We start from the raw sequence: 12,531 nt of genomic DNA, 5'->3' as shown, positions 1-12,531 counted from the left end.
TCACTCTAGGTCTGCAGGCCAGCTCTCTGCACAGCTGGGCTCTGAGCTAGCAGCTTTGGGGTGACCTCCATGCCACCACCTTTCTCTGGCAGCAGAGGACTTGAATGAGACCGGAGCCACCTAGGGGCAGGTCTTCCCCCACGTTGGCCTGCCACACCACTGTTCCCACTCGCCAGCCCAGGCGTGTCCTCTCAGCTACAGCTGCACAGCCCGGCCCTCTGTCCCTGGGCCCGGGGCTCTGTGAAGCCCCGTGTTTCTATAACTTGGGATGATTTAACACTGCCTCTCAGAGTTGGTCCTGGAAGGAGCTTTTCTTTTTGGTGGGGGGGGGACCCTTATTTTGTGTCTGGAAGCTGACTAGGTATTGTGATCATTTTTCTCTTTCCCTGAGCGCAGAAGGGAAGGATATAATTTTTTTTTTAATTTATTTATTTGACAGTGAGAGAGGGAACAGAGCAGGGGGAGTGGGAGATGGAGAAGCAGTCCTCCCGCCGAGCAGGGAGCCCGATGCGGGGCTCGATCGCAGGACCCTGGGATCACGACCTGAGCCGAAGGCAGATGCTTAATGACTGAGCCATCCAGGCGCCCTTGGGAAGGATATAAATTTTTATCATGCAAAGAACCACAGCCATTTGGTTAGGAAAATTCATTGCTGTGAATACTCTCATTTTCTGCTTAATGTCCATGTTCATTTAGTGTGACACATTGTGTCCAGCAAAAGGGAGACCGGCTATCTGCCTGAGACTTGGCTACCAGCCTGTAAAGTCCCGCTGACCATCTCCCTGGTGTATCCCGATGGCTGCTGGGCCCAGGGGCTGAGGAAGACAGCTCCTTGGGGTGGCATTGTTAGGAGGCCAGAATGGAGAGGCTCTGGCTGGGCAGAGGTGGGCCCAGTGTTGGACCTGGGTTGGATGGGGCTGGCAGATCCCAGGCAAGCCTGGAGCCAGTCCCCACTGGGGAGGAGGCCCTGGGGCCCCCCACTCTCCCTGCTGCCTCCCTGGGGCACCTGAGCTCGGCAGCCCGCTTGGCATTTCCTGCACTGGTGGGGCTGCCAAGGAGCCAGTGCCTGCCGTGAGGCCCTCACTTTGTGTGGGTGCTCCCCTAGGGGAGCGGATCAGGGGCCTTCAAACTCGAGAGGCAGGTGGAGGGCTCTTTAAGCTGGGGCTTCATGGGTCTGAATTAAGGCTTTTGTTTCTGCTTCCTCCCCCATTCAGATTTTGAACAAGAAAGCCTGCCCTGTGATTAGGCTAATCCCACGGTAGTTATAGCTTTGCATGAAATGTTTGCACACCGAAGGGCACAGAGAGCGGAGTTGCCCAGAACACACGTACAACTGCATCAGGGGCTCCCGGGATGTAGGGTGGCAACTGCCCGCGTGGGCTGATGCCCTTGTATCCGGGTCTCTTAATATAGTGATAACGCGAGTGTTGCCATCCCTCTAAGGCTCACTCGGGCCCTCCCCCCAGATCCGACAAGCTGGTCCTGACTTCCGCTGCTGCCAGCACCCCTGTCCTCCTGGGCCTCGCCAGGGCCGGCATTGGTCCCTGCACCTTGGCAGCCGGCCTTGGCCCCATGGTTCCCAGGCCCTCTTCCTGGCCAGGGGTCCCCTCAGCAGCCAGAGGGACTTGTCTACAGTTTCAAGGGTACCGATAAAAACAAACCACAGCCCCTCTTCCAGCCCTCCCTACCCCTCATGATCTGGAGACTCCAGAGTCTGTCTGGTTTTGCTTTGGCATTTTCCTACTTCAGCTCATTTGAAGGGAGTTCTCTGAGTTCTTGGATTCTGCGTTCTGCAAAGAATAACGATTATTTGATGAATTGGGGGCAGGGATGGAGTGAAAACCAATATTGTTGATAATCCTTGCTCACAAAGGCAAGACCCAAAATTACCTTCAAGAAGGCAGGACGCTTGTTTGCTTATGAGATTTCAGCTCTACACATGTGGTCAAGGACACCCACTTTTGAATGGCTGAGCTGGCACCGACCTTCTCCCAGATGTGCCCTCTGTCGGCAACTCAGAGCTGGTGGCCTGAGAAGGGTGGGCCCCCGTGACTGGGAGGTGGGAGCCGGAGGCCCAGAGCACCGAGGTGGCTCCATGGGAGGAGCTGCCTGGCCGCCTGCCCTACCTCCTTGTCCAGCTCCCCATCCACATAGTGCAAGAGGGTAGGGAGGGCCCCGGGGGGCTGCAGAAATAAGCCGGTTTTGCCAAAATCAGGAGACTGCCTTCCTGTGTCCTCAGCAACGTGACATGAGGGTCTGGAGCTGTCCTGGAGGGTGTGGCCGGTGGCTGGCTGGCTCCTGCTGGAGGGTCCACGTCACAGAGGCAGGAAGGCTCCAAGACAGGCCGGGACAGCCCCGTTGTCCCAACAGCGGGGTTCCCCCAGTACCTGCATGCTGTGGCTGTCTGAGAGGCGGTCGGCCTGCACCGTGGCCACCACTGGGAAGAGGGAGCAAAGGGCACTGCGTGTTTGGCGTTGACACTTTTACCCAACTTCCTGGGATGTTCAAAGCAGTTCAATTCTGCTTGCATTTTAAGTAACTCAGAATTTCACGTCTTAAAGAAAAGCCTGTACCGTTCACCATATACATCAAGTACAAAAGACATCAGGTTATGTCATTCTGAAAACGTCCCTACACAGAGACCTATTACACATATGTGTGGCCACGTACACACGTGGATACGCATGTACGCCAACGTGTCTATCTCTTAGACATTGCCAGGCCTGTGTGGGGCCCTGAGTGCCTCTCAGTGCTCCTACCAGCTGCGGGGCCCAGTGTCCCTCTCAACTTTTTCACACGGTGAGCTCTGTTCACTCGCCCCGAACGTGACTCCAGCCCGGTTCTGTCCCCAGCCCCTGAGAGGAAGCCGTGTGCAGTTGCTTCCCGTAGGGCACCTGCAGCAGTATTCCACGGGATATACTGCTTTTTGAAATGGAATTATATCATTAGTACTTGCCGGGATTAGTGCTGACATTGGGCTTATCCATCCTTACATCACCTCCTCTTATTCGAAGGCTGAGGGGGTGATCTGACAAGCCCACCCACATGTTGCCACCGGGGCGGGAATTTTCGTTCCGTGTTAGGTTCTGTGCACGTGTGTGTATGTGTGGTTGTATGCGTGTGTGTTCATGCGTGCAGAGTGGAGCTGGGTCCCAGTGTCCTGCATCTCCCTCTGCCCCCAGGTGCCCTCATAGTTGCTGCGGGGAGCTGGCTCTCCTGGCCCCGGCCCGTGTGTGGTGGGGCTGGACAGGTTCGAGGATGTTCTGGCCCCAGCCGCTGCTTTCCCAGAAGCCTCCCTATTGTCCTGTGCTCTCCCTGTCCTGCAAAGCAAGTCTGCTTCCATCTTGGCTGCCGAAGATCTGGAGGGACCCCATGGCAGAATTTACATTAGGACAGAAGGAAAACCATTCCCCTTGTTCTAATGGGACTTTTCTTCACACGCCCGTGGACTCCACATTGATCGCACTCCCAGGACCCTTCATGTGCATGTGCTGTTCTGTCACTGACCACTCACATCCTTCACCACCAGGCAATTTTCTGATTCAGTGACACTGTGTTTGTCATTTATTTCACAGTCAGAGCCTCTGGGAAGTGGGTTTTGTGCCTTGGGACAACCTGTTTGAACAGTTAGCCTCAGCTGACTCATCAACAGTGACACGTCAGCTGACCGGGCACCCCCGGAAAGCTGAAGGGCCCCGTCCCCCCTGTGGAGGCCCCAGTCAGGACAGCTGCACATGGGCCACGGTGGGCCACGTGTGGGACTCACTGTTCTTTCTGTGTCCGTTCCTCAAACAGGTTGGTGGTCGGGGCCAGCTGTATCCTTTGCGGGCATGCAGGTGACAGCCGGCTGTGCTCACAGTCCTGAGAGTGGATGCTCGGTTCCTACAGCCCCTCCCCCACAGCCCTCCCTTCCGGCAGGGAGGACGTCTGCCGCCTGGAGCCAGGCACTTACAGGGCCACTCAGGGCAGATGACCTGCACTCAGGGGACAATTTGAGGCTGACCTTTGAGGCTAGGGCTTCCTGGAGGCGTTTCCTGAGCCACACGCTGAGATGGCTGAGCCCGTCAGGCCAGCTGGATACAGCCGTGAGGCAGGTGGTGCTCCCTGGAGAGCAGCCCCATCCAGGCCCATTCCTTCAGAGGGAGCGGTAACACCGGAGACGGTCAAGAGAGGAGCCATGGGAGGATCTGAGGTCAGGAGAGGGGATAGCAGAGGGAAGGTGAAAGCTGGGACTGCTAGCTGGGAACATGGGTTGAAGGCAGCTATTGTGTTTCTTCCGCCAAGGAGACTCTTCCTCTGTCGCTGCTCGGATCCCTTGGGGGTTGGGGGGGGAGGGCCTGGCCCCAAAGGCTGACTAAATTAAACTGCCTAGAGCCTGGACAAATGCCCCATGGAGGCAGAAGCCGCCTGGGCCCTTGGTATTGGAGGGTGCCCATGTCCCGTGGCTACCAGAGTCCCTACCTCACCTTGGACATACATTTATGAGGTTGGGGCGGGGGGGGGGCGTTGGACAGGGGTCTTTGTGGTTGGTGTTGGGAGCCTCCTCCAGGCTGACTGGAGATTGGTGGGGGAGTGGGTGGCTGGCCAGGGCACTGAGGGTCTCGTCCCTTGGCTCCTGATGTCACGATCCATTAGCATTCTTAGCTTCTGGCAGATGTGGCCCTGGAGTGTGCTGGCTTCCTCACTGGGCTCGGACTGGACACCACCGTCATGATAAGAAGCATCCCCCTCCGGGGCTTTGACCAGGTATGGCCACGTGTGCCCCAGCTCCCACCCTGTGCTCTCTCCCAGGCAGGTGTGGGTGTGGTCTGGCAGTGAGGTCTCAGTCTTTAGAAGCTGGCCCTTGAGTTGAGTAAGGAGATTGTTACTGAAGTAGAAACACCTGCCAGAGTGTGGAAGGAAGGGCTGGCCCATGGAACATGTGGCGACATGCTCCCTGGACCAAAGGGATGTTGGTGGGCACGCCAGGCCAGCCTCACGGACCACGGGGTTGGGTCAGCCCTTCTAGTCACTCCCTTAGTAAGCAGAAAGCATGGGTCAGCTAATTCGCTGTCCCACATCTCCCTTGCTGAGCCCCTCTGGTGTCTGGGTGGGGTGCCACCTCCGCAGGGGCAGCACCAGGTCGGAAGCAGGTGCTAGACTGGTAAGGCCCTGCATGACCACCTCAGGAGAGGGCAGCCCCTGGCTGCCTTCCTAGTCACCGCCACAGACTGAAAAGATGTGGTTTGTGAGTCAGGACGAGCACTATGGTGTCTCTCCTGGCCGCGGTCCACCCTGAGTGCTCAGAGCGTCCCCACAGCCTCTGGGGCCCCGCCGGTTCCACATCCTGTCCACTGTATGGGGCCAGCACCTCACGCAGCCTGCCTGTCAGGCGTGGCAGGAGCTCAGAGGGCCACCCTGCGGGGTCTGAAGAGTGCAGGTTTTCCTGATCCGCATCTGGGGCATAGACACCCCTGCTCACGGCGGAGGCATTCATGTCAGGAGCACGTGGTTTGCTGGGGTTTTTTAACTAAAAACTCTTCAAGGAAAAGTCACCTGTTAAAACCAAAGTCTGGGGCTGTTGCCGTGAAGATGTCAAAATGCCCTCTCATGTGTCCGAGAAGGAAGACAGACCCCCGTCCATCAGTGCTCTCCGGCCTGGTGAGCTCTTGCAGAGGGAAGCAGTGGGCCTGCCCCCAGCCACACCCCAGCCGGCAGACGTGGATACCTGGCCCTCGGTGCTGTTCAGGGCCACGCGCTTTCTTTTCTTCTTTTTTTTTTTTAAAGATTCCATTTATTTGTCAGAGAGAGAAAGAGCAAACAAGCAGGGAGAATGGCAGGCAGAGGGAGAGGGAGAAGCAGACCTCTCCCCGCTAAGCAGGGAGCCCGATGTGGACTTTCCTGGGATCATGACCTGAGCCGCAGGCAGGCGCTTCACGGACTGAGCCACCCAGGCGCCCCTCTTTCACTTCACTCCGCACTCATGTACTAAGTGTCCACAGTGGGGCCATGGCATCCAGGGAAGGTCTGTGGAACCTCGGGCTACGGGTAGAGTGTGCCGGGCAGCAGACGGGAGCTGCATGAGGCCATGCTGCAGGACACAGAGAAGGACAAGGGCCTGTGAAGCAGAGGGGCCTGTAGGCATGAGGACCACTCAGAAGACTGGCCTTCCAGCCCAGGCAGAAGTTGGAGACCGACGAGAGGGGGTGCCCTGGGACATGGGGGCGCAGTGGTGAGGCCGGATGGCCCAGGCCCTGCCTCAGAAGGATGTGCAGCCCTGGTGCCAGCCTACGGCCGGTGGTCTGGCCCCTTGGCTCAGTTGGGCCCAGTAGTTCCCCCACAGACTGTGACAGAGACTCCAGGCTTGTCAGGCGTCCAGAGGGATCAGCAGCCTACACTTGTGTTCTCGTGACTGGTGTGACAATCCTGAATAGGCAGGACTCCTCATGATGTATGTTTCTAAATGAGCAGGCACCAGAGGATTTAAACAGTGGCTTTCATTTTTTCTTCAAAGAAAAGGCTGTGTCCGACTGGGACTCTACCCTGTACAAGCCCCCCGAGCAGCCCCAGGAACTGAGCCCCCATCTGTAGCCAGGGGGTGCAGAGCCTTCTAGGCTGGGAGGAGGGAGCCCTCTCAGCAGATGCCCTGACCCCCCCCACCCCCCCACCATGCCTGCTACCTTGTATATCTTGGTGGGGAGCAGAGGGGCCCCCCTATGTCCCAACTCCCCAGTGGCAGAGGAGGTGACAGCATTTGGTGGTTGGGGGTTTGCCGAGGGAGGGGTGGCAGGTTTGGAGTCAAGTGCCATCTCGTTTGGCCAGACCAGAGCCCCCAGGGGAAGGGGGTGTTTCTCTGTCATTGCTTCTAGTGAAGACTTAGTTAATCGGCATGTGGAGAAGAGCCGAAAGGTCAAGTGCATCCTGACCCAAGGGCCCCAGGTCCTCGGATTTGGAGCTGGCTTCAGATGCTGTCCCAGCTCAGCCCTCAGTTCCACAGAGAACAAGGGGACCCAGAAGTGGGGGTGGACTGAGGCCACGTAGCAGCAGAGGAGGGGCCTTGGACCTTCTCCTCTGGATGGACCTTTCTTGGGCTCCTCTAGGGCTTTTTCAAGCAGGCAGGAGACCACGTCCTTTCTTCCCACAATCATCAGGAGTGGATCTTCTCACTGCCGCCTGGGCCTCACAGCATGTTCTCTTGTGCTTTGCAGCAAATGTCTTCCTTGGTCACGGAATACATGGCCTCTCAAGGCACCCGGTTCCTGAGAGGCTGTACCCCCTCAAGAGTGCGGAGGCTCCCAGATGGCCAGCTCCAGGTTACCTGGGAAGACCTCACCTCCGGCAAGGAGGACGTGGGCACCTTCAACACTGTCCTGTGGGCCACAGGTAAGGGTGCACTGAGCCCCACGTGAGCCACACGGAGGGCAGCAACACCGCCTCCCCTTGCTGCTGTCGCCCGGCCTCCCCTCGTCCTGCTGGCTTTTGGGGGGGCCAGCTATCACAGCACACCTCTTGGGCCATCATAACAGCCCGTGGGGTCGTTTCCATCACCTCGGGGGGGGGGGTTGGTTTGAGCTCTGCAGGAGTGGATGCCCAACTGGCCTTTGTGGAAGTCACACTTTGTAGATTTCCAAAGATGGCATCAGAGATGGGGCAGAGGCCTTGGGCAGAATTAGCCCATTGCTGACAATTAGCCCATTGCCGGACATACTCCCTCCCAGGCTGGCTCCTCCCTGCACCCCAAGGGGCAGGATGGAGAGTGGGGATGCAGTGGGGGAGACGCCTGCCCAGGGCCTGGGCCTCGGCCAGTCTGAGGGAAGGGACGTGGGCTCTGAGGAAAGGCACCCTGGCCAGGAGCCAGGCGGGAAGAGCAGAGAGCTCACCGTGTCCCTCGTGAGCCTGCCTGTGGCTGGGGCATGGTGTTGCCGTGAGTGGGGTCTGGCCTCAGAGGGCTGACGGGTTCTGGGGCTGACTGCAGCACATCTGCTCGGACATCGTGCCCACCTTGACAGCTGCATCCTCTAGGGTCGGAGTCTCGTTTCCTTAAGCCCCCTGCGTCTTTCTTTCTCTCGATATTTCCAGTTCGCCGGGGTCTCTCTGCGCTGAGCCCAGTCAGTTGTCCCTCCTCTGTGAACCTGGGCTCGGAATCTTTGTAGCTGTCAGAATCATCATCCGCCTCCACGTCAGTTAATCATATGTTTGCTGAGTGCTCAGAGGAGCAGTCACGTCAGCGTCTGTCAGGACCTGGTTGGCCTGGTCCCAGCATCCCCTGCAGTGAGGCTCCCGGGAGGAGCAGGGCTGCATCACAGAGCAGTGGACTTTCGCGAAGCCTCTCTGGTTTCCCTGAGTTCTCAGAACGCTTGGAAGTCAGACCATGAGATAAACTCTGGAGGAGTCTGAGCTCTTCCTTGTGTGTGGTCAACACGAGCAGATCTAAGGAGCAAGGAAAATGCTTTGCAGTTAATGTACTGCCTCTTGCCCAGAATTTAGTAGACGACCACAGGAGATATTCTTGTTCAAATCGTGAAAGTAAATTGAAGTAGGTTTATTTTGTTGAACACTCCGAAAGATTTTTTAACTATTTAGATCCGGAAGCGTAAATTGACATTTATCTTAAACTCCATTCTAAAAGGTGAGGTGGCAAGTTTCTCCCCTCCCATCTGCACCCCCAGCCTCTTCCTTTGTCCCCTGATATCACTTTGGGGACCCCAAACACCCACATCCCTTCTCTCGCCATTGGACAGAGGCAAAGGCTCATGCCCATGTGCCATCCACTAAGCCCACGCTGATGGCAATGGCTCAGAGGGCAAGGGGCTGTGCCCTCGGAAAGCCTCAAGGTCCTCCCAGCTTCCAGACAGGTCCCTGGCGGGCGACATGCAGGGCCTCTGGCGCACTGCTTGCCCTCCCCTCTGCAGGAGTCCGTTTTATTTTCTGTATTTTCAAAAAGAGCATCCCCCAGACAGTCTGCCCGACGTGATTGATGCTGGGGGTGGAAGCTTTCACAGTCCTTGGCCTTTGACCTTGCTCCCCGAGGCGGCGCTGCGGCGGCGGTTTCTGGCACGCCTCCTGGGGCTGTACGGGCATGTGCTGACTTTGCTGCTCGCTCCTGGGCCAGGTTTTGTAAACAATCAGGAGCCACTTCCCAGTCTAACAACTGGGAATGTTTTCTGCTGGTTTACCCCATAAGCCTTTAACCAAGCATCATTTCTGCTCGCGATAAAGGATGATCCGATCCAGGAGGTTAAAATAAAACACCCCCCACCCCGGGGCTGGGGGCTGAAGGGCTGGCACAGCAAACGGCTCCCGGATCACACGTCCTGCCGCAGTAGCGAGCGCTCTGAGCACACAAGCTGGGCTTTGACGCGTGTTAAAAACAGGAGGGGAAGGATGCCCCTCGTGTCCGGAGGACACATGCTGAGGCCCATGAGGAGCTTCCATGGGGCTGAGCTTGGGCCTGGCGCCTCGGTCACAGCTGGTGAGGACAGTATGCACAGGGATGGCGAGGTGGGCCCTGCAGTCTGCAAGCCCGGGAGGACTCCGAGCCTCTTCCTCGGCCCAGCCTTGATCTCCACGTGGTGGATTAAACACATTAGCAGTTAAAGCAGTTAATTGCTGTGCAGGGGGCCGGCTCATTGTTTGTCTCTGAATCACCCACCCACACCAGGTGTCTCAGATAATAGACTGGGAACTCGCAGTGAGGAGGATTTCCTGTCTGCAGATGTGCCGATTACAGTGCTGAGTGAAGCCAGTCAGCCTGCACCGCGCCGCGGGCTCGAATTCACCCTGTGCAGTTAACCAGTTGTGGCCTGAATCCTCGGCCATCGTGGGGGGTGGAGGGGAGCAGGGGCAGGACAGGGCAGCCGAGGGGACACTTGGCATGGAAACACTTCTGAGCTGGAGCTCAGCTGAGGTTTAGCTTCGACTTTGTTTCGGAGGCTGGATGGGGGGCCCCTGGAGGAGAACCCTGGGAAAGCCGGCTGCTAAAACTGTCCCGTGCCCCTCAGCGTCTCTGGCCTCTAGAAGGTTTCCTGTCCCCCTCTCGAGGCAAGGGTGGAGGCTCTGGCGCATCCCTCCCTGGGCCACAGGAGTCCTGCCCACGGTCAGAAGGCCCAGACAGCTGGTGTTCCCACCGTCCGGGGTGCTGGGAAGGGCTGTCCTGGCCCTGCCTCAGCAGCCCCCTTGGTCTGTTAGGAATCAGCCGTTTCCTCTTCCTCAGACTTTGTCTAGTTGCCCACCTGTGTGTAAAACCCACAGATAACTTCTGAGCCTCTAAAATGGTATAGAGCCAGAAGGCACTGGGGGCCTGGCTTTCCAACTTTTTTTTTTCTAAATTTTATTTATGTATTTGGGAGAGAGAGCACGGGGGTGGTGGTGGTGGGAGGAGCAGAGGGAGAGGGACAGGCAGACTCCACGCTGAGCACGGAGCCTGAAGCGGGGCTCAATCCCACCACCCTGAGATCACAACCTGAGCTGAAATCAAGAGTCAGACCCTCAACCGACTAAGCCACCTAGGCGCGCCCCCCGCCCCCGGCTTTCCACCTTCTAATCCAACCCCCATATTGAGGACCCCACTCCATGTACAGCCCACCTACACAGAGTGTGGCCATGGACCACAGCCAGGGAGGTGGTGGCATCCTGGAGACAATGAGGGGGCCCGCGGTGCCCAGGGAGTGGAGTGTGTCTGCCTGGGGTGGGGGTGGGGCTGCAGCCCAGGGATCCCCTCTCTACCGCGGGGACTGCTGGCTCGGGTTTCCATGAGGCCGCCTTGCTCAGCTGCATTCAGCTGATGGCTCCGTGCCACAGACACCCCCCTTCGAGTCCTTGTGGAATATCCCCCCGCCCCGAGTGCCGGGTAGCAGCACTGGGAGCTGGGGGCAAAACGGAAGTGAGCCCCCGAGGCTGGGCATTCATGGGCGGGGGTCTCTGAGTCCAGCACGAAGGATGGAGCAGTCCAGGCCCCCGGGCCTCCTGACAGCTGTGAGAGCCCAGGCTCTCCACGGCTGGTGCTGGACTGCTGGAGACGGGCCGGCAGGCGGAGCATGGGTGCGACCTTGTTGAGAGAAGCCCAGTCCAAGGGCACCGGGCCTGTTCTTTGGGCCTGTGTCTTGCTGTGGCTGTAGGAAGCTGCGTGTGGCCGTGTTCTTCCCAGGGGGTACTTCGGAGTGACCTGACCACCTGTCCCACACGCAGACTCCCCGGCTCACCTAAGGCCCACCTGTCTCTGCCGTCCAGGCCTGAAGAGAAGCACTGCTCTGCTCGTGAGCCCCTCATATCCCAACACCTTTTCACTTCAGTGTAAACGTCAAGTGTGTAACTAGCAACGTGAAGAGAAACTCAAATCTGTTTGTGTATGTGGTGTGCTTTCTCGGAGGGAAAGAGGACGTTCATAGAGCTCTTCCTGTAGGCACCTCCCACAGGCTGAGGGAAGTGGCTGGGCCTGAGACCATGGCCTTCGCCACCACACCGTGTGGCCCCTGCTTGTGAACCAGCACCACTGACTCGGTGGCTGTCATTTGTCTCAGCTCTGGCTCACTGTGGCGCCAACCCATTGCAGAGGCCAGGCAGGGGCAGTGGGAAGGCGGCACCTGGGCTAACAGACCGGCCCTCTGGCCTCTGCCCTCTGCTTGGGATGCCCTGCACCGCCACGGGGCCAAGAGCCGTGCCAGGCCTGCGAGCCGACTCCTGCCCATGTCCAGGGTCACCTTGACCCCCACAGCCGTCAGACCCAGGCCAGCCTGCCTTGGCACTCATGGTCTTTGTACCAAGTCAAACTCAGTATTTATGGTTATAACTTGGTAGAAGCCAGTTGCTTTAAAAAAAAAGAAGAAAGACAAAGTGAAAATGCTTCTAAAGGTAAATAGACATCGTTTTTGTGCATTAATGTGCACTAGCTAAATTTTGCCAGTTCTACTGGGAGCCATCAAGCAGCGGGAAGGTTATATTGACATTTGTAATTGTTATAGCAATAATTACCACCTGCCAGGGAACGTGTTCCTTCCTAGGGGTTCCCGTGGACCAAACTGCAGCAGGGCCTGAGCTGGAGGCTCCACCAAGTTCCAGGGCTGGCTGTGGGCGTTTAGGAGCCCGTGTGAGCTTATTTTATGTGTTGTCAGTGCTGCACACAGGCTTGAATAGGAAACGCCCATGATGTGTTTTGGGGCGGGGGGGAAGGGACAGCAGTGAGCAGTGTCATCAGGATGACCGGGGTGGGGGTGGTGGCAGGTGCTGGTGGTCACAGTAAGCCGCCAGCCTCAGGTCATGCTAAGGTTCACTTATTCATTCAGCAAACATTGAGCCCTACCTAGGCCCCAGGGCAGCAGGACGGGTCCTCTGCCCTGCTCTTGGAGGACTTAAGGTTGTGGCTGGGGTTCTGGGGCTCTTGTAGAAGGAACCATTCGAGAAAATAAAAGGAGCCCTTTGCTGTTGTTATCCTTTCCCCTAAAGTCTCAAAGATGACAAGAGACACATAATAAATTTTTTAAAAAGTAGGCCTTGAGGGATCTGACTAGGGGTGGCAAAGGTGTGAGTTCCGCCTTCTGCGTCTGGTCCAGGGTG

At 57.6% G+C, this 12,531-nt stretch overlaps 1 protein-coding gene across 5 annotated transcripts in view; it reads left to right on the top strand.

The window, feature by feature from the left end:
- The window catches only part of TXNRD2 (thioredoxin reductase 2), a 49,772-nt gene that overhangs the window by 23,591 nt on the left and 13,650 nt on the right, over positions 1-12,531 (top strand). For all 5 annotated transcript variants that reach the window (XM_064578030.1, XM_064578029.1, XM_045887135.3 and 2 more), the window contains 3 exons: positions 3,796-3,815; positions 4,655-4,746; positions 7,188-7,362. In XM_064578030.1, coding sequence (XP_064434100.1) covers positions 3,796-3,815; positions 4,655-4,746; positions 7,188-7,362 — 287 coding nt within the window. The remainder of the gene's footprint in view (positions 1-3,795; positions 3,816-4,654; positions 4,747-7,187; positions 7,363-12,531) is intronic.

Source organism: Mirounga angustirostris, unplaced genomic scaffold (assembly GCF_029215605.1).
Source record: "Mirounga angustirostris isolate CCGP_5_RB_7025 unplaced genomic scaffold, mMirAng1.0.hap1 SCAF_14, whole genome shotgun sequence".
In the NCBI taxonomy this organism is placed as follows: Eukaryota; Metazoa; Chordata; class Mammalia; order Carnivora; family Phocidae; genus Mirounga; species Mirounga angustirostris.
This window is presented reverse-complemented; position numbering and strand designations above follow the sequence as displayed.